This window comes from Salmo trutta, chromosome 34, assembly GCF_901001165.1.
Source record: "Salmo trutta chromosome 34, fSalTru1.1, whole genome shotgun sequence".
NCBI lineage: Eukaryota > Metazoa > Chordata > Actinopteri > Salmoniformes > Salmonidae > Salmo > Salmo trutta.
Window position 1 is genome coordinate 9,029,216 of NC_042990.1, and position 19,899 is coordinate 9,049,114.

At 44.8% G+C, this 19,899-nt stretch overlaps 1 protein-coding gene across 7 annotated transcripts; it reads left to right on the forward strand.

The window, feature by feature from the left end:
* Positions 1-414: 414 nt before the first annotated feature.
* Positions 415-17,251, forward strand: LOC115173491 (CCR4-NOT transcription complex subunit 3). Of its 7 annotated transcripts, none has more exons than XM_029731615.1 (18): positions 415-601; positions 3,461-3,527; positions 4,166-4,233; positions 4,838-4,912; positions 5,294-5,383; positions 8,642-8,770; positions 9,329-9,424; positions 10,770-10,989; positions 11,441-11,613; positions 11,937-11,993; positions 12,145-13,111; positions 13,332-13,437; positions 13,560-13,701; positions 13,856-13,952; positions 14,396-14,597; positions 14,829-14,961; positions 15,171-15,296; positions 15,539-17,251. In XM_029731615.1, exons 2-18 carry the CDS (start codon positions 3,503-3,505, stop codon positions 15,635-15,637), a joined length of 2,805 nt encoding a protein of 934 aa, XP_029587475.1. In that variant the 5' UTR covers positions 415-601; positions 3,461-3,502; the 3' UTR covers positions 15,638-17,251. The 7 variants fall into 7 exon arrangements, with proteins under 7 accessions (XP_029587475.1, XP_029587476.1, XP_029587474.1 ...); XM_029731616.1 differs by having other exon boundaries at positions 11,486-11,613; positions 12,145-13,120; XM_029731614.1 differs by having other exon boundaries at positions 10,776-10,989; positions 12,145-13,120.
* Positions 17,252-19,899: the final 2,648 nt, after the last annotated feature.

Genomic DNA, 19,899 nt, shown 5'->3' on the forward strand with positions numbered 1-19,899 from the left:
TGAGTTTTGAAAACTATATATTGTAATATTGCTTTGGCAACGTCTTTCATTTCAGTCATGTTGGCCATTTGATTAATGAAAGACAGCATTGAATGATTTCATATTGCACTGTAATTAATAATCTACATGGCAGTCTACACTTGGACTATTACAGCTCATATTATCAATAGATTTTCTGTCGGCTCAGTTTATTATCATGTTTTCTTGTCATTTGCTGGTCAGTGTTACTGGTTAGGGACAGGGATCAAAACATAAGGGGGCGAGGTTTGAGAACTCATGTTACCTTTCACCTTTCAAAGTTAACCAATCATAGTGCGACCTGTGCGGAAGTAGTAAATCTATCCCACTAGACGGACAGACAGTCTACCCAGTGGAAGGCAAAAATGAGGACGAAGATCCAATCGCTTGCAAGGGAGGCGGGCCTCCAGTCCATCAGGACAACAGCGGAGGAGGTGTTCCTGGTAGCCATCTTGGATGTGCGGAGTGATTGTTTGGCGAAAATAATTAATACAATTTAGAAAAATAGCGTGAGGACTTGGGAAAATACGATTTAAAAGAGTGGGGTCAACTAATAAAAGAAACGCTTAATCGGAAAATCCAGGTAAATGAATCGTACACTAAAACAGATCTAGTTATGTGCCATTTTCTTCTCCCTTCCAATTTGTCTTACACTAATAGCTTAGCCGGTGGTTATCCACTAGCTGGCTATCATATCCGCTACAGAGCCAAATTGACATGGGTTCGGCTGATATGTTTTCCAAGGAAATTCAAGTTTTGCAATAATGCACGGCAATTTTGTAGCCGACAAGTTCTTGTTACTCAGGTGTTGAAGTGGTCTACTTGTTTGCTTATCTCTGACAAATAGAAACAGCTTATAAAGTAATCTATGTTGCTTGTAACATGTGTTTCTTTAATGCTCACGTTTTTAAATAAGCGATCGTTTCCCCCCAATCCAGATGTGGAAACTAGCCGAGCTGCGTGGACGTTTAACATTGTCGCAAAAAAAGTAGCAAGTGATGCTCAGCAAAGTAACCTGCCTCGCCCATTACATTTTTGAACTCACGTGCACTGTCTGAATGTCAAAGTATCCAGACGCCTCTCAGTGGCTACAATTCATGTAGCTAGGCTAGCTAAATCGGTTAGCTGCAATCTACTGCCTCTTGTGATGTTTCCCTTGTGTTATGGTATTGATTGACAGACACATTCAAAACGAGTCTTGTACTGTACAATAAAACAATCATACACTGAACAAAAATATAAACGCAACAATTTCAAGGAAATCAGTCAATTGAAATACATTCATTCGGCCCTAATCTATGGATTTCACATTACTGGGAATACAGATATGCATCTTTTGGTCACATACCTTAAAAGAAAAAGGTAGGGGCATCAATCACAAAACTTGTCAGTATCTGGTGTGACCATGTCTCATGCAGAGAGACACATCTCCTTCGGATAGAGTTGATCAGGCTGTTGATAGTGGCCTGTGGAATGTTGTCCCACTTTTCTTCAATGGCTGTGTGAAGTTGTTGGATATTGGGGGAAATGGAACACGCTGTCATATGTTGATCCAGAACATCCTAAACATGCTCAATGGGTGACATGTCTGGTGATTATGCAGGCCATGGAAGTACTGGGACATTTTCAGCTTCCAGGAATTGTGTACAGATCCTTGCTACATGGTGCCGTGCATTATCATGCTGAAACGGACAACAACATGAGGTGATGGCGGCAGATGAATGGCACAACAATGGGCCACAGGATCTCGTCACGGTGTCTCTGTGCATTCAAATTGCCATCGATAAAATGCAATTATGTTTGTTGGCCGTAGTTTATGCCTGCCCATAGTCCGTAGCTTATGCCTGCCCATACCATAACCCCACCTCCACCATGGGGCACTCTGTTCAAAATGTTGACATCAGCAAACTGCTCGCCCACACGACACCATACACGCTGTCTGCCATCTTCCAAGTACAGTTGAAACCAGGATTCATCCGTGAAGAGCACACTTCTCCAGCGTGCCAGTGGCCATCGAAGGTGAGCATTTGCCCATTGAAGTCTGTTACGACGCCAAACTGCAGTCAGGTCAAGACCCTGGTGAGGATGACGAGCACGCAGATGAGCTTCCCAGACAGGTTCTGAAAGTTTGTACAGAAATTCTTCAGTTGTGCAAACCCACAGTTTCATCAGTTGTCCAGGCATAAGCTACGGCTGGTCTCAGACCGTACCGCAGGTGAAGAAGCCGGATGTGGAGGTCCTGGGCTGGCGTGGTTACACGTGGTCTGCGGTTGTAAGGTCGTTTGGACGTACTGCCAAATTCTCTAAAATGATGTTGGAGGTGGCTCATGGTAGAAATATTAACATTCAATTATCTGGCAACAGCTCTGGTTTACATTCCTGCAGTCAGCATGCCAATTGCGCGCTCCCTCAAAATTGTGGCATTGTATTGTATGACAGAACTGCACATTTTAGAGTGGCCTTTTATTGTCCCCAGAACAAGGTGCACCTGTGTAATGATCATGCTGTTTAATCAACTTCTTGATATGCCACACCTCTCAGGTGAATGGATTATCTTGGAAATGCTCACTAACAGGGATGTAAACACATTTGTGCATTCACCTTACATTTGAGAGAAATAATATTTCTGTGCGTATGGAACATTTCTGGGATCTTTTATTTCAGCTCATGAAACATGGGACCAACACTTTACATGTTGCGTTTTTATATTTTTGTGCAGTATATGTTTCTGTGAGGCCCCCCTTGAAAAGTAATTTTCCCTTTCTTGAAATGGTCAGAAATGCCTTGTTATTAAAGGACCCATGTCTAAACCCAATTACATGCACCATTCATCAAGGAGATGACAATGTGTAAGATGTCACAAGTCAGACTGTCAACTATGGTCTATCTACTAATCCTTAATAACTAGACACTTTGATACAAGGTAATGACGATGCCCCCAGGGTGTACATCAGAGAGGTGTCTCATTCAAAATGCTTTTTAATGTATTTAACTTGAGTTGAAAGTCGAATACTGTACCATTAGAAATTAATCTTGAGTTATCAAAACTTTGTTCTGCATGCTGGCCGTTTTGAAGCGGTAGCCTAATGTGGAAGCCATGTACCTGCGCCGTGCATGCTCTCACTATACATCTTCATCACATTGAGATGTGGGAAACATTCTCCCCAGGTGGAAAGCTGGGTCGTATTCATTAGGCAGCAAACGGTAGAAAGCGGACTGAAACAGGCAGGAGTCTACCTGAACTTGTCCAATAACAAACGCTCGTTTTAAATCTTCTCTTGCTAAACGTTTTACTGTGGTGTGCCTGTGCCCTACCGAATACGACCCAGGATTTCACACTGCTAACTTCGTTGCCGAGTTAACATGCTATGAAAAAGTAATGTAGTGTAAAAGCGTTGCCAGAGATGACTAATCACACCGTAAGACTTCTTTTTCTCTACAGTGAAAGAAGTAAGGCATGAAGAAAGCATTCTAGTCAACAGTCATGGCTGATAAAAGGAAACTTCAAGGTGAGGTTACCAAATGGTCGATCAGAATGGTACCACCTGCCAATCATCCACCACCCAGTCCATCACTACATTCCCTCCCGGCATGCGTGTTTTCTCTATGAAGCACGTCTAGCCAACAGATGAAATGTCACTTAATCTCTATCCATTCAGGTAGAGATTTACCTCTTCATTCTAAATCTGTCACGCTACAGTGCAGTATGGTGCACTCTGCTTACTGTGATCAAATCGTCCTGCGCGGATGTGATCGCAGTAAGAAAAGTGCTGCACTGTATTACTGAAAAGGGTTGTGATGCCACAAATATGAAGCCAGAAGCAACGTTTAGGAGGAAGGCTGCGCAAGGCCAAAGTCAGACTTACTCTGCGGAGACAACCTTCTTAAATTAAGACTATCGTGGCCAGTGCCTGTGGCACTGCATTTTTAACCAGGTTTGGGGTGACACATGTAGCTTTTACTGCATCTATCATTGATGAGCCTGCCAGCCACAGTTGTAAAAGCGGTGTTGCTTATGAGGAGAGGGAGCGCTTCGCATTTTGGACTTTACATTATTCATCCTGACGTGATGCGTCGTGAAGGATTTCATTTTTGAAGCCGCGGCTCTCTTTCCCAAACCTCCCTGTTATTCTATGCCCTTCCCCAGGTGAAATAGATCGATGTTTGAAAAAAGTAACGGAAGGCGTGGAACAGTTTGAAGACATTTGGCAAAAGGTAACAGCCATATCTCATTTTTAATTTTAAAAGAATGTTTGTGTGTTGATCTGAAAACATGTGCTAACTGGGTACAGATATGGAAGATGAGCGCTGCCTCCCCAGCGCTTTGCTTGTTGGAATGTTTTGTGCTGACCGTACGAAGGTCCACCAAATTATTCAACGTTTAACATCCATTGTATATGCAGGGTCTTAAATACTGCATCACGCCTTGTTTGGTAGGGTTGTAGACATTTATTCACAGCCGTGGGGACAGAGAAGTAACAGTTTGTTAGTGTGTAAAGCAAAGAAGAACACGTTTTAAAGCCACACTCCTGAGTTGGGTGTTTCGGCACAGTGGCAGCCCCGCCACTTGATTTGGTGTAAAGTTGAGGGATGATGGGACTGGGAGGGAATGTAGACTAATCACTAAAACGTATAGACAGAGGCTAAGCTATGGATGCTAGGCTTGACACTCCATGAGATTGAATTTGCCACGCTAGTTTTAGACATATTGTGAAGCTATAGGCTACATTGTTTACAAAGACTTTATATGAAATATGTTTGGGAAGAGATACTGTTTGTCTGAGTGTACTTTGTGTGACTGTGCCCCTCCAAACCACAGCTTCACAATGCAGCCAATGCTAACCAGAAGGAGAAGTATGAAGCCGACCTCAAGAAAGAGATTAAAAAACTACAGGTGGGACACAAGACAACGCTAGGGTTCTCAACTGTTATGTGGCTTGAGAACACATGGGTTTTGGGATGTTCCTCAAATGTCAAAACAATGTTTACTAGTGTTATATGGTTTAGCCTGCCCACAGGTGTGTGTGTGTGCACGTACGTGCAGACATGCATGCGTTGATTAAATCTGATGAGGGTCAGCTATCCTTTAAACCAAGCGAAAGCATCTGGGTGTCCACTTTGTGTTTTTGTTTCTGAACGTGTCCATGTGGACCAAACTTATGTGTGTGCGTGTCAACCATACTTGATCTCACAGGGCAAGCCACAGCATGCTTTCAATAAGATAACTTATGTCTCTTCCTCTCCCGCTCTGTCCCCCCCCCCCCCCCCCCCCCAGCGTCTTCGAGACCAGATCAAGACGTGGGTGGCCTCCAACGAGATCAAAGACAAAAGGCAGCTAGTGGAGAATCGCAAACTCATTGAGACGGTGAGTGTGTGGGAACACATGTTCATTAGCCGCATACTGAGAAAACCCTTGGTATGAAAACCCTTGGTATAAACACCTGTGCTTAGCGCGGCTTACCAAACCACAGTGCGTTGATGACGTTATTCAGGCAGCTTCAATGACCGCACCTGCTAACACAATGAGATGTCATTTTAACCTCTGGATCTAGGGTCTTGTATCTAAGTGTGTGAGCATCTGTGAGGTTTTGGTTGACCTGAAATGTGGTGCTACTAAGCCAAAAGATACACGCGATGATGTTGAAAAGGACATTTGGATATGAGGACTCGATGTGACTTTTGTATTGTGGTGATCAGCCAATACAAATTGAGACAAACAATGGTGACTTTTAATATTACCTTTGTGTGTGTATTCAAAGCCATGTTCATTGTGAATACTAGATCTCTTGTTAGCAGTAAGGTTTATCAGAGGAAGGCAACTAGATTCAGCCGCGAGGGGCGATTTGTCAGAGCGGGTGGTCAGGGGGCCGTAACATAATTATAATTTGTACACTGCAAATTGACCACAACTAAGCCCCAAAAGATTTGATTTGAAAATAACAATTTCATACCTTGATTACATTGAGACACATCTAAAAAAATAAAAAAAATCTTTGTGCGAATACTTTGGAACAGACACCACCCCCCAAAAAAGGTTTTACTTTGGGGGGCCAAATAAAATCACTTGCGGGGCAGTTTTGGGCCGCCTGTTGCCGACCCCTGGTTTATATTGAGTCTACTGCAGATCTCTAATCATCTGCATTTCACACCTGTGACACTTTGTTTAGCTGAGGGCAATTCCATGGTAACAGAATTACACCATATTTTTTTTTTCACTTTTAAAATGTATGCCAAACAAAAACCATTGATTTCCAAGTTTAATAAACCATACACCTCTATGCACAAAGACTACTTTTAACAATTTCCACTGAAGAATCTCAGGTTATGCGACCACATTTTCCAAAAACTCTTAAATACCTGCTCCGAATTAAGATTTAAAGATGTCTGCAAAAAGAATGGGGTGTCAGCTATGGGATTGAAGTACAGTAAGTGAAGTGGCTTTACACCCGGTAACAGAATTACATCACGGGTCCCTGTACTACACAGAAATGCATAATTATGGATATGAATGTCGTTCTCTTCATGTTTTACAAGTTTGGACAGCACAATAGAGCGGATTTCAGTACAGTACAATATACTGCATGCTACTTTTCTTTACTGTATTTTACTGTACTGTCCAAACTTGTTAAACGTAAGTCTATGATGGGTTCAGATTTGGTCCAGTCCGGTCCGTCTGTAGACGTTAACATCAAGGCCAGGGTGGACTGATCAAATTTCAACTACTTTTTAAACGTCCATGGACATCCGGTATTGGTCGATGCTCAGTGGGTGAGGATGCTGGTTAAAGTCAATGGAAAGAGGGGGCTCATAGGTAGGTATCAGTAAGATCTGGGAGAGGTGAAATTAACCTGGAGAGGGAGGGGTTGTCCAGGCTTAGACTGTTTTAACACTCTTGGTTTGACCACCAGCCAACAGAGACAGAAAACAGTTATGAGCTGAACATAATGGAATTACAGATTTTTGGGGGGTTAATTCTGTTAATTATGAGTTTTAATCACTTAATTCATAAACAAAATGGATATCAGTAAAATCACTATAAAAGAAATTGGTAGGTCTACCATTAAAAGTTACTTCTGTGAACTTTATCTTCAGTCATGAAAATATCTTTAAGAAATGAGTTTTTGGTAACATTTCTTAAACTTAGATGGTAAACAATTTCACCCAAACAAAAATATAGACTCTTGGCTTTCATTTGACACCCTGTTTGATATGCTCTTATGCAGGGTTGGGGTCAATCTAATTAGAATTCTAGGTAGAAATGTTCCTAATTGATGAGAACTGAAATCAGAGTACTTCCTGAATTGACTGCAAATGAAATGGAATTGACTCCAACCCTGCTATGAATTTCACATGTTGGCGCTCATGGGTCCTTTGATGGAAATGCCTCTAAGCATAATGTGCTTCTGTTTTTTGCAGCCCCCCCCCCCCCCATATCCCAGTTTATGGTCCGCAGATATGATAAATGAAGGAAGTTGCACCTATCGAAGCCCCAGCTTGTCTTCCAATACGTATTGTAGTATTGAGGTAGGATCCTACTGTAGGTACTTACTGTAATGGGGCGACACCTGTTCAAGGCAGGCAGTTAGCCCCCTTTGTCTCGGTCCCAAATGACAGTGGTGTACCATTTAGAATGTACCCTTCAGGTTCCAGTTCCACAGAGCCCTACCCTGATCTATATGAAGGCTTCATCAGTCCACTCTAGGGCTGAGGTGGATTAAATATCCAGGCGGAGACTCCATCCACAGCCAGGCCCCCCTCAGGAGAACAGTTAGCCACATGAATAACATTTAGCAAATAGTCACCGCTCTGCTAAGCATTCACAGGCTTCATGATAGGGTTTTAATTTAGCTTCTTGTTATACTGTTAACAGATTAACACAGGGGGACTATCAATCTTATATACAAAGGTGCTGCTGGCATGCTCTTGTGTGGATGACGCATATTACTACACTTACTGGGGCTGCTGACTTCTAGGGAAATGCATTGAAACAATGTTCCGTGTTTGGCAGGGTTTACGCGCCTCCAAGCATTCGCCTTAGCAAAACGTCATACAAATTCTGCACCGAACTCTGCTTGTGGAAGTCAAGAGGTTGTGGAGCCTCTTCTGAGAACACCTAGTGGAGTATATCCAGCATTACTGGTCAAGGAAGCACACAGGTGTCCAAATGGAGTAATCACTGGCCTAATTGGGAGATCGGTACACCTGCTGCGGTCCCTCTGAAGCGTTCTATTGGAGGATGGCTTTAATTGGTGAGGACTCCGTGTTAATCTCTACCCACAGTGCCCAGCAGGCACACGTTCAGTAGGTCTGAAACCGCAAGGTAGTATCTGAACTTGCCACCCCCCCCCCCAAAAAAACAAACAAAAAAAAATGCTTCCTTTGGGTTTCCGTTGAATAACATTTCTAAAAGTTTTGCTACGGTATGCCCTAACACGACCTTATTTTGATCGCCAACTAGTCCAATGCTTTGACGTGAGCAGGTGGAAACGTCTGCTTTCACAAGCCAAAAGTTTTTTGATTTTTGATCTCTGGCATAGCTAGCATGTGGTCAGCTAATGGACTCTCAAAGAGAACGTATCACCTGTAGTGATTTATAAACCATTTCCTGCTATCTCCCCTTTAGCAAATGGAGCGGTTCAAGATCGTGGAACGAGAGACCAAGACAAAGGCTTACTCGAAAGAGGGGCTGGGCCTGGCACAGAAGGTGGACCCGGCCCAAAGGGAGAAGGAGGAGGTCGGCAATTGGCTAACGGTGAGCACTACATTTGATTGAAAACATTTGTTTCACACAACATGAGCTCATTTCTATTGGCAATAATATGGTCTGATGACATGACATTAATGACTTGGGGATTTCATCATGCAAGCTATGCCTATTCATTGCAGTGCACTTGGATTTCAAAGTACATAAGACTTGTTAAATGTCCAAATCTGAATTTGCTTTACTGCGTAATTTCCAGAGCCAGGACAGTACCAGTATTGTAATACTTTCTCCATGGCAAAATTGAAAACACCAAGCAGACCAAACTCTTTAGTCCTTTAAAACCTGCTGTGTGCAAAACAGTGTGCTTTAGCTTGAAAAATGTTTTTTCAACATTAGGGCTGTTTTCCTAAAGAACTTAAATCCGCTTGTGTTTTGTTTCCTTGCCACAATACTGGTATCGTCCCAGCCCTAATAGTTTCACCTATGAAATAGGTTTTGGTGTTTTCAAGTGTTTGCATAGACCACGCTGCATAATGACTGGTTCTGGTGTGATCATGGCTGTTGTGTTGGTTTAAATCATTGAATGTCTCGCCTGTCGTCCATCAGAATACGATAGACACTCTGAACATGCAGGTGGACCAGTTTGAGAGCGAAGTAGAGTCCCTCTCAGTCCAGACTCGAAAGAAGAAGGGAGACAAAGAGGTCAGTAGTCGCACCATATGTTATCTACGCTACATGACCAAAAGTATGTGGACACCTGCTCGTCAAACATCTCATTCCAAAATCATGGGCATTAATATGGAGTTGGTCCCCCTTTTGCTGCTATAATAGCCTCCACTCTTCTGGGAAGGCTTTCCACTAGATGTTGGAACATTGCTGCAGGGACTTGCTTCCATTCAGCCACACCAGCATTAGTGAGGTCAGGAACTGATGTTGGGCAATTAGGCCTGGCTCGCAGTCGGTGTTCCAATTCATTCCAAAGGTGTTTAATGGGGTTGAGGTCAGGGCTCTGTGCAGGCCGGTCAAGTTCCTTCCACACCGATCTCGACAAACCGTTTATGTATGGACCTCGCTTTGTGCATGGGGGCATTGTCATGCTGAAACAGGAAAAAGCCTTTCACAAAGTTGGAAGCACAGAATTGGCTAGAATGTCATTGTATGCTGTAGCGTTAAGATTTCTCTTCACTGGAACTAAGGGCCTAGCCCGAACCATGAAAACAGCCCAGACCATTGTTCCTCCTCCACCAAACTTTACAGTTGGCACTATGCATTGGGGCAGGTAGCGTTCTCCTGCCAAACCTAGATTTGTCTGTTGGACTGCCAGATGGTGAAGCGTGATTCATCACTCTAGAGAACACGTTTCTACTGCTCCAGAGTCCAATTGGGGCGAGTTTTACACCACTCTAGCCGACGCTTGGCATCGGCGGTCCCGTTCTGTGAGCTTGTGCGGCCTACCACTTAGCGGCTGAGTTGTTGTTGCTCCTAGACACTTCCACTTCACAATAACAGCACTTACAGTTGACTGGGGCAGCTCTAGCTCTAGCAGGGCAGAAATTTGACGTACTGACTTGTTGGAAAGGTGGCGTCCCATGACGGTGCCATGTTGAAAGTCACCGAGCTCTTCAGTAAGGCCATTCTACTGCCAACATTTGTCTATGGAGATTGACCACAAAGCCATGCAATGTTCTACACCTGTCAGCAACAGGTGTGGCTGAAATAGCCCGAATCCACTAATTTGAAGGGGTGTCCACATACTTTTGTGTGTCTATAGTGCATCTTCTCCATATCTTCCCCTCCATCTCTCTCTGTTTTCTTCCATACGAAAGTCTTTTCTCTTTATAGATGATGTCATTCTAACTCTAAATTCATCTCTCATCCTATATATCTCTTTATTTTCTCGGCACGCTGCATTACCCAATGCACCTAATGTAAAGTAGGTACCATCTGTTTTCCACTTCCATGCCTCCACACATGCATATAGCACATTCTGCGCTGAATGCGTACACTGAGTTTTAGGCATAAACTTACACGCGCATCTCTGCTATAGAAACAGGACCGCATCGAAGAGCTGAAGCGCTTCATCGAGAAGCACCGGTACCACATCCGGATGCTGGAGACCATCCTGCGTATGCTGGACAACGACACCTTGCCGGTGGACTCCATCCGCAAGATCAAGGACGACGTGGAGTACTACATGGACTCGTCGCAGGACCCCGACTTCGAGGAGAACGAGTTCCTCTACGACGACCTGGATCTCGAGGAACTCCGTAAGTGGTGCTTCGTGGTGGTGTTCGTCGCGATACTCACGCTACTGATACTACAAAGGACGGTAATCACGGCAAGGAAATAAAACAGGAAGCGGACAATTTCCTGAGGAAACAGTCCTGATGTTGGAAACAGCCACCCCAAAGTCACATTTGTAGAAAAATAAAATCTATAGCACTATTTTACCTAAAGCCGTTTCTTAAAGGACCATAGTGTTTCCTTGGCAAAAGCCATGGAAAGAGTATCGATACTTTGTCTAGACATCACTATTCCATGTATGTGTTTATTCCTGAATGTGCGTGTGTACTGCATATCTTAGACCCCATGTGTGTATAATTTATGATGGCTTGGTTATTGCAATACTGTACGTTCTATCATTTCTGATCCTGTTGTCTCTGTATAACTGCCCACTTAATGTTTTTCCTTATGCAACTTTTTTTTGTTTTTATGTAGCTACCTCTCCCTCTGTCTCCCCCCATCCATCTCTTGTCTCTCTAGCCGGGTCGCTGGTGGCCACGTCCCCGCCGGGCCAATCGCTCCTGGACGACGATCTCTTCCATCAGATCTCCAGCGGCACGCCTACCTCCACCACTTCCTCTTCGCCCATCCCCGCCACGTACACTACGGTGAGGAAACCCCTGGTTCTGTCTCCGTTGTGTCCCCTACTTGCTCTCCCGTTCTTTAGAACCGCCCACTCTCATGCCGTACTGTCAGAGTATAGTACGGCCTTGTTCCTGGGTTGGAGTGGGTGCTCCGTGGTCCCTCGCTCTCAGATCAGAGGGGGTTTAGAGAAACGGATGAAAGCGAGCGGATGAAGTTTGTATTGAGCCTCAATATGAACAGCACTTGATTTAATTTCGGTACATAACATGTTTTGCGTTGAATTAGAACCGGTGGTCATAGCTCGGTGCTGATTGGGAGTTATTTTTGGGTTTCTTTTTTTCTCCAGGAGAACTCTGAAGATGACAAGAAAAGGGGACGTTCGACAGACAGTGAAATCAGTCAGGTAAGATGCATTGCAAAGTAAACCGTGCTGTCTGAGTCGCTTGCTTTTTGTTGGGTCTATGGTCTTCAAAACTTTGCACCTTTCCGTCTATATTCCTTCAGCTGTGCTGCACCAGAAGTGGTTTTGAAGTATGTCTTTTACTCCATTTCAGTCGCCTGTCAAGAACGGCAACCCCTCTTCGTCGTTGTCTTCCTCGTCGTCGTCCTCGTCCTCCTCCTCTTCATCATCTGCCTCTGGCGCCTCCTCGGGAGCCGCCTCTTCCTCGCTGGCCTCTATGGTGACCATGGCCGGAGGCGGCCAGGCCATCGCCGGGGGCAACAACAACAGCCTCCTGGGCAACATGGGGGGTCTCCTCTCCAACTCTGGCAGCTACAGCGACGCTACCCAGCAGCAACTGCAGCAGCATCACCACCAAACGCAGCAGGCCAGAAACTCAGTCCTCTCCTCCAACGCCCCCTCCAGCCCGTCGAACAACATCCTTCTCCCCAGCCCCTCCGCCTCCTCGCCTGCCATCTCTAGCACAGCCCTCACACCCAACACCCAGCCCCAGGCTCCGTCAAGGCCCTCTCCGGGCTCCACCTTGGGGCTCGGGTTGGGCTTGGGCCTTGGTAAAGGCGGCATGAGTGGGTCACCGGCCGTCAGCCAGATGTCGGGCCTTGGCCTGTCAGGGATGCCGGCGTCCTTAAACACCATGGCCGGTCTCCTGGCGGGCTCCACTTCGGCCCCCTACGCCACGGCAGCAGCAGGCTCCGGGACCATAGGAAGCCCCCTTGCAGGAAAAATCAGCAGCCTGAGCACTAGCAGCACTAACTCCAGCGCAGTGGGAGCGGTGAGCGGACACGGCGTCAGCGACAGATCCACAGGCCTGTTGGGCTCTGTGCCCGGTGCAGTTGGTGTCAGTGGTGGGATCTTGGGCCTTGGCTCAGGACAGTCGACAGTCCAGGGCCCTCCACTGGTGACCCCCAGTCCCATAGGAGGAGGCCTGGCCCCTGGAAGCAGCCTGGGAGCTATAGGAAGCATTGGAGGGAACTCTGGATCAGGAGCGCCAAGCAACAGCGTGGGCATCGGAGGAGGAAGCGCGGCGATCGCAAGGCTGCCCAGTGGACAGAAGCAGAATGGTAGCACTAGTAAGCTTGACTTACCAGCCGCTTATATTGTTGTTGATTGGTTATATCCATCCATGGCATTTTTTGGGGAATTGTTTTGTCTAGAGTAGTTGTTCAACCTAGAATTGGGTTGTACAGATTATAAGGTAGACCAAACCAAATGAATATCACCTATGTACAGTATTATCAGAGTTCTGTTTGAGAGGGAGGTTTACAATCTCCTCTGTCCCAGGTTACAGTGCTGTAGTAGCAGACAGCACACCAGATTCCGCCCTCAACAGTGCCAGCCAATTACAAAGCAGCCAACCCTCGTCTTTGACCTCCACCACCAATCAGCTGTGAGTAAAAAATTATTTTTTTAAAATCCTATGGTATCTTGTATCGTGAATCTCACTGTATGGTTATAATTATTCAAACTCACTTAAAACCAAATCAACAAATGTCTCTCTTACCCACCCAGTAAAGACAGTGGCCCCAGCCTTTTAGGGTCCATGACCCTTCCCACCAGCACTCCCTCGCCATCCTACATTGAGAGTAAACCTTCAGGCAGCAGTATGCTCAACGGGCCGCTCTGCTACACACAGGCCTCTGAAAGCATGAAGGTGAGGAAAAACACAAGGAGCTTCATGTAAAAATGACCCTGGCCGTAGACATTGATCTAGGATCAACCCCAAATACTAACCTGAGCCATAACGGGGAGGACTTCAGATTTCCTGATCTCTCACTCAGTTGGTTTAACCCCTTTCGCACTTTCAGCCCCAGGAGCCTCTGAGCACTGTGAAGTCCATGGCTGAACAAGCGGCACTGGGCTCAGCAATGGAGGGAGAGTTGCCCCTTCTGCACCTCACCACAGGTGAGCAACCAACTGGACATAAAGACTCAATTGGTCCATTGATTCAGTCTTGGAATGTGTTGCTATATCTTCCAGTTTACAACAAGAACATCATGTAGTGTGTTAAGTGTTGCTGACTGGGAGACTTTCTAAACACCTTTCAATTATTTATGGTATTGTTACTGAGCGGCAGGTAGCCTAGTGGTTAGAGCGTTGGGCCAGTAACCGAAAGGTCGCTGGTTCAAATACCTGAGCCGACAAGGTGAAAAATCTGTCTGCCCTTGAGCAATGCACTTAACCCTAATTTGGTCCAGGGGCTCCTACTATGGCTGACCCTGTAAAAACAATGTAAAAAATTTTTTTTTAATCCTTTCAGACCAGACTCTTTTTTTTTATTTTTATTATTATTATTTTATTTTTATTTGTTCTTCTCCTAATTCTCTTTTCTCTCTCTGTGGCTTCAGACATTTTCCCCAGCACTACAGCGCCTCCAGGGCCTCCCTCGGCCCCCCAGCAGCCCTCGCTCTCGGAGGTCAGCATCCCCCCATCGCTGGGTGTGTGCCCGCTGGGGCCCGTACCCCTGTCCAAAGACCAGCTGTACCAGCAGGCCATGCAGGAGTCGGCCTGGACGCACATGCCCCACCCCTCCGACTCAGAGAGGATCAGGTACGAACATGAAGGCAATCTGAAGCCGCAAAGATTCTCCAGGGTTGAATCTCAAGTCTTCTCGCTTTCCCCCTCACATTTTGGAGAGGACATGAGTACTCAAGGAAAATACTTTTGAGATTCACCCCAGGCTTACATTTTGGGAGATATCTGTATCGCTTCTCTGCACTGTTGCTTTGGAGACTAAAGGCATGTATTTAATCCCCTATTGTGACTGTTTTGGTCCTCCAGGCAGTACCTGATGAGGAACCCGTGTCCCACCCTGCCTTTCCACCACCAGGTGCCACCCCCCCACTCCGACTCTGTAGAGTTCTACCAGAGACTGTCCACGGAGACACTGTTCTTCATCTTCTACTACCTAGAGGTGTGTGTGTGTGTGTGTGTGTGTGTGTGTGTGTCTACATGTGACAAAACAAGCTTTACTGTGTGACTGAGACACTGATTTATTTTCATGGTTTTACTTTTGAAGAGAAAGATGGCTGTGTGTGTAGTTTCAATCTTCAGGCCTTGTCATGTTTTGGACATGGTTGTGTACATAATCGTAGCATATTCCCTTCTGTGTTCTCTCCACAGGGCACTAAGGCCCAGTATCTGGCAGCCAAGGCCTTGAAGAAGCAGTCATGGCGGTTCCACACCAAGTACATGATGTGGTTTCAGAGGCACGAAGAGCCCAAGACCATCACAGATGAGTTTGAGCAGGTGAGCTCGCCCCCCTCTACACACTGCAGACTCCTTGGACCGCAACCTGGGTCGTGTTCATTGGGCACCAAACGGAAGAAAACAGATTGAAACAGGAAGGGACTACCTTGACTTGTCCAATAATAAACACTCACTTGCATTTTCCGTTGCATGCTCCATTGAAATATAACCCATATTTAAAGATTTTGTCAAATTAAGGATTTTCACTAACATTGCTGTGCTTTTTCCAATGTCTTTTAAAGGGGACGTACATTTACTTTGACTACGAGAAGTGGGGACAACGGAAGAAGGAGGGATTCACGTTTGAGTACAGGTACCTTGAAGACCGAGACCTCCAGTGACATAAGGCAGAGGAGGAGAATAAAAGAAGGGTGGACTACTGTCGACATTCCTGGATTGAACTCAACACACTGGGAAGAGGGACGGATGCAGACGCGAGACTGAGCCAGTCTGAGAACAACATAATGCATTTGGAGCTCCTCCCTCTTTGCCCTGCGACGCCACACCCCTACAGTGATAAACCCCCTCCCTCTTTTCCCATCAGGCCGTTTTGATTTAGATTGAAGCTTTTAATCTCTTACCTGAACTGGATCCTTTTTTTTTTTCTTTTTTTTTTTGGACAGATAAGAAATCATGATTTCATATAATGTTTGGTTGATAACGCATTCTGTATTGTTTTTTTTATTTTCTTCAAAACACACTTACCACTCATTGACAACCAAAGATAATTGGTCAAATCCGTCTTAATTCCCAGCAGTATGGCAGTCCAATTTAAAAAGAAAAAAAAAAAAAGTGACAAGGCACAGAGAAAGGCCAATCAAATGAGCCCTTGGGGAATGTTGGGTCCGGGATGGTTCCAAAGCGTTTCACAGCAGTCAGGTCATCGCTGGGTTGTACACAAGCTAAAGACTAGATAGGGAAACGGTAGCATTTCCATGCTACAATAAGGGCTTATTGGGGCGACTCCATGTTTTTAGCCCAAATGAATCCTCTCTTCAGGGTCACCAGCCCCACCCTAATACTAAACTAATAGCTGCCTCTTGGGTACACCCAGCATTGACCACACTGCCATAAAGACTGCTGTAGTACAACATGGTAACCAATTCATTCTTGTCCCACGTTACATTACGTTTATATTGCTGTGGTCAACGGCAACCGAAACCACACCAGCACTGAAGCGTCTCGTCTGTAGAGAAAGTTTACAGGTGTTTTTCACCCCAGAGGCGGGCTTTTACAATAAAACTCAAGACTGCCCTAGTAATAACAATTCATTATTTCTGTTCCCGTCACTTTGATGATGATGTACAAATCAATTGTGATTGCACTTCCAAATTCACTTCAACCACCAGGTAGATATTTCCTTTTCTCAGGAAGTGTTTGATGGATCATTATGTGAGGAAATATACCACATCAGAAGCTCCATTGCAGCACAAAAAAACCTCACACAAATCAGACTGACACCTCCGGGCAATTTTGTTTTGTCTGCCCCAATAAGGCTTTCTATTCCCATTTAATGGCCATTTGTTTCATTTCTATAAGGCTTTTTAAAAATACTATCCTCCAATGTTTGGAGTGCAATCTTAAGTTTTGTCATTTTCGTTTGCTTATGTCATCTCAGAGATGGAAAGCGTTTAAATTCTAAGTGAGACCCAGTTTTTTTTTTTTTTTTAAGAAAATAACTTGTCGGGGCACCATTCACTGACAAGCCTGCTGTTTTAAATGTTATCTTTACCTATTTGGCGAGCGGAAGGGAAGAGAAGTCATCCAGAGGTGAAATGTGAATCTCTCCCCCTCTGAAAGCGTGTTGTATAGACTGTCATTTTCATCCTTTCCGTTTGTCGTTGTCTTCTGGACAGCATGACACTTGCAAAGTGGAGCTGAGAAATTAAGTAAATATGAACCATAACCATGAATAAAGGATTGTAAAATATTAATAAAATAATTACTTTTCAGAAGTATTGTTTTTTTTAAAAATCATATTCATAAACCTTTTGAGCGCCTTAAATTTGGGTAGCAGACAAGTATAATGCGTTATTACTTGTTATAACAGTACAGTTTTACTACAGTAATAACTTTTTAGGACCGCACATAGTCTAAGTGTGCTGTACACTGAACACTACATGGGATTTACATTTACCACATGCAAATATTAAAGGGGCAATCTGCAAACAATAACAAAGCGGTTTACATGCCACTATTTGCCCCACAGCTGAGGGGTGGGGCTGGAAAGATTTAGCCACTCAAATTCCTAGAGCAATTGATGCAAGGACTGACGAGCCATGAGATCAAACGTATAGTTCTAACCATGTTTGTTTACAATCACATCGTTTACAAACATTGGAGTAAAACAAGCTTGTATTTTGGGTTCTGGTGGAGTAGGACCGAAGTAAGCTCATGAGTCAGAAGTTACCATTCTTCAATGTGCAATGGGTAGATAAGTACAGAAACGGATGTAGCAACGGCAGATTGCCCCATTTAAAGAGCTTGTTCTTACAGGGTGGTGTGAGTTAAGTGCATGAGCCTAGCATTAGCATGTAGTGTTCCTAAGTCTGGAACAGCAGGTAACTGCTTCGATTGTCACCTCAGTAGAAGACCTATTCCAGGTAGAGACCTAGTACTCTGTCAAATAGAGTACCCTACTCAAGTAAAGAATAAAGTCACGCAAAATGCACCAGTCGCTTCAATCAGATGGTAGAACTACCCATGAATATTGCATTGGGTCGTAGAAGTGTAGTCCTTTTTAAGGTGTGACTACATAATGTGTATTGCTATATCTTAAGGGGGGGGGGGGGGGGGTCCATGCAGGCTCATGATAAGTCTTTCAATGCATTATAACGGCACCATAATGCATCATACCTGCTGGTTTTAAGTCAAATGTTACCACTTTGACCATACAATTTTGTCTGTCCCCTCCCTTTCATTGTGTTTACGTTGCACCATTGAGTGCCTATGCTTTCCTCTTCCTGTCTCTACATACCTTATGATATACGCAGCACAACACAACACATGGTTGCTAATGTGTTCAACAACAAGATGGCTGCTGGGGCTCTCTCGGGAGACTGGCTCTGCATATGCTACTTGATGAAATGATTTCACCTGGTCATGGACTATCGCGTGGAGATGTTTGGGAGCCAGAGGTGCTTGGCCCTGTGTATCTGAAGGTGCTGTGTGTCAAAGTGTGTGTGTGTGCTTGTGACGCACACCGACTCCATCCTGGCCAGAGGACACTTTGAGTCATCCTGCACTGTTGACTGAGTAGAGGTCTGGCACGTCTACTATTGAGAGGCCTGCATAGCGATGGCGACAATGCTTCTCTTTTGCCCCTCAAGACATGGAATGGAGGAAGTGACGCAAATGGTGAGGAAAGGCTCCTTATGCCTTAACTTTCTCCCACGTGCACACACACACTCACGTCACATCTGGGAGCTTGTCGTTATCGCTGTCGTCATGTGACCCAGATTTGATCCTTTAATGCTAATTTGTTTAACGGTTCATATTGGGGCTGCAGGTAGCCTAGTGGTTAGAGCATTGGACTAGTAACCGAAATAGTTGCTAGATCGAATCCCTGAGCTGACAAGGTAAAAAATCTGTCGTTCTGCCCCTGAACAAGGCAGTTAACCCACTGTTCCTAGGCCGTCATTGTAAATAAGAATGTGTTCTTAACTGACTTACCTAGTGAAATAAAGATAAGAAAATATACTGTATACATCCATATGCTTTGTAGTTATGCCAAAAAAGGGGACGGGTCCAAAGCCTGAAGTGAATAATAGGTCAGCCATTACTATCTTCCATTACAGTACCTTTTTGACCAACGTACTCATATCAGTATGTTTTGGCGTAGCCACCAACAGGCTTGTAATGCCCTCAAGAACTTGCCAAACATTTCTCTTTCTTTGGATCTAAGACTACCAGACAACACAAAGTAAGAAATTGCCCAAAGTCTACACATTGTCATTGTGAGGTGCAGTCCCGCAACACCGGACACCCTGTCTACTTCATATAGGTGGACTTACCCATTGACTGTAGACACCCCTGAGAATTCTCCCTTTCCTGTTCAGGGGGGAGTATTTCCTGTGGCTGGTTCACAAGGGTTCTCTTTTAGCCTGTCCGCAAATGGCTATTATGGAGTGAAACGTGAGTCTCTGGACATTTTCATTCAGATGCAATTTCAGAGTTTTCATTTGTGAAGCGTCCGGTCAGCACTTACCTTTGTTGTTAAAATGACTATTGCCATATTTGTTAGCCTCCTGGAGGCAATATTGATCATGTGTTTGGTTAATTCATTGATATATTGACGTTCAGAGTAATCACTGGTGAGAAGTGATGATTTGGACAGTTGCCTAACCTTGGCTCTAAGAGCCACCGTGTACCATGTTATAGAAGACCATCTGTGGTGCCACAGACCCCATACAGTCCTCCCGTTCTGCTGTACTGACAAATATTGCTGCCTCTGTCACATAATAATGCTCCCACCAATGGTGGACTTTATGGTAGATTTTGATGCATATTATTTTCTATTCTGCTCTGTTCGGTTCTATTTTATGTAGCCTACAGGGTACTGTAATTTATCTGTCACTGAGGGAAGGCGTGCCTGAGAGAATTT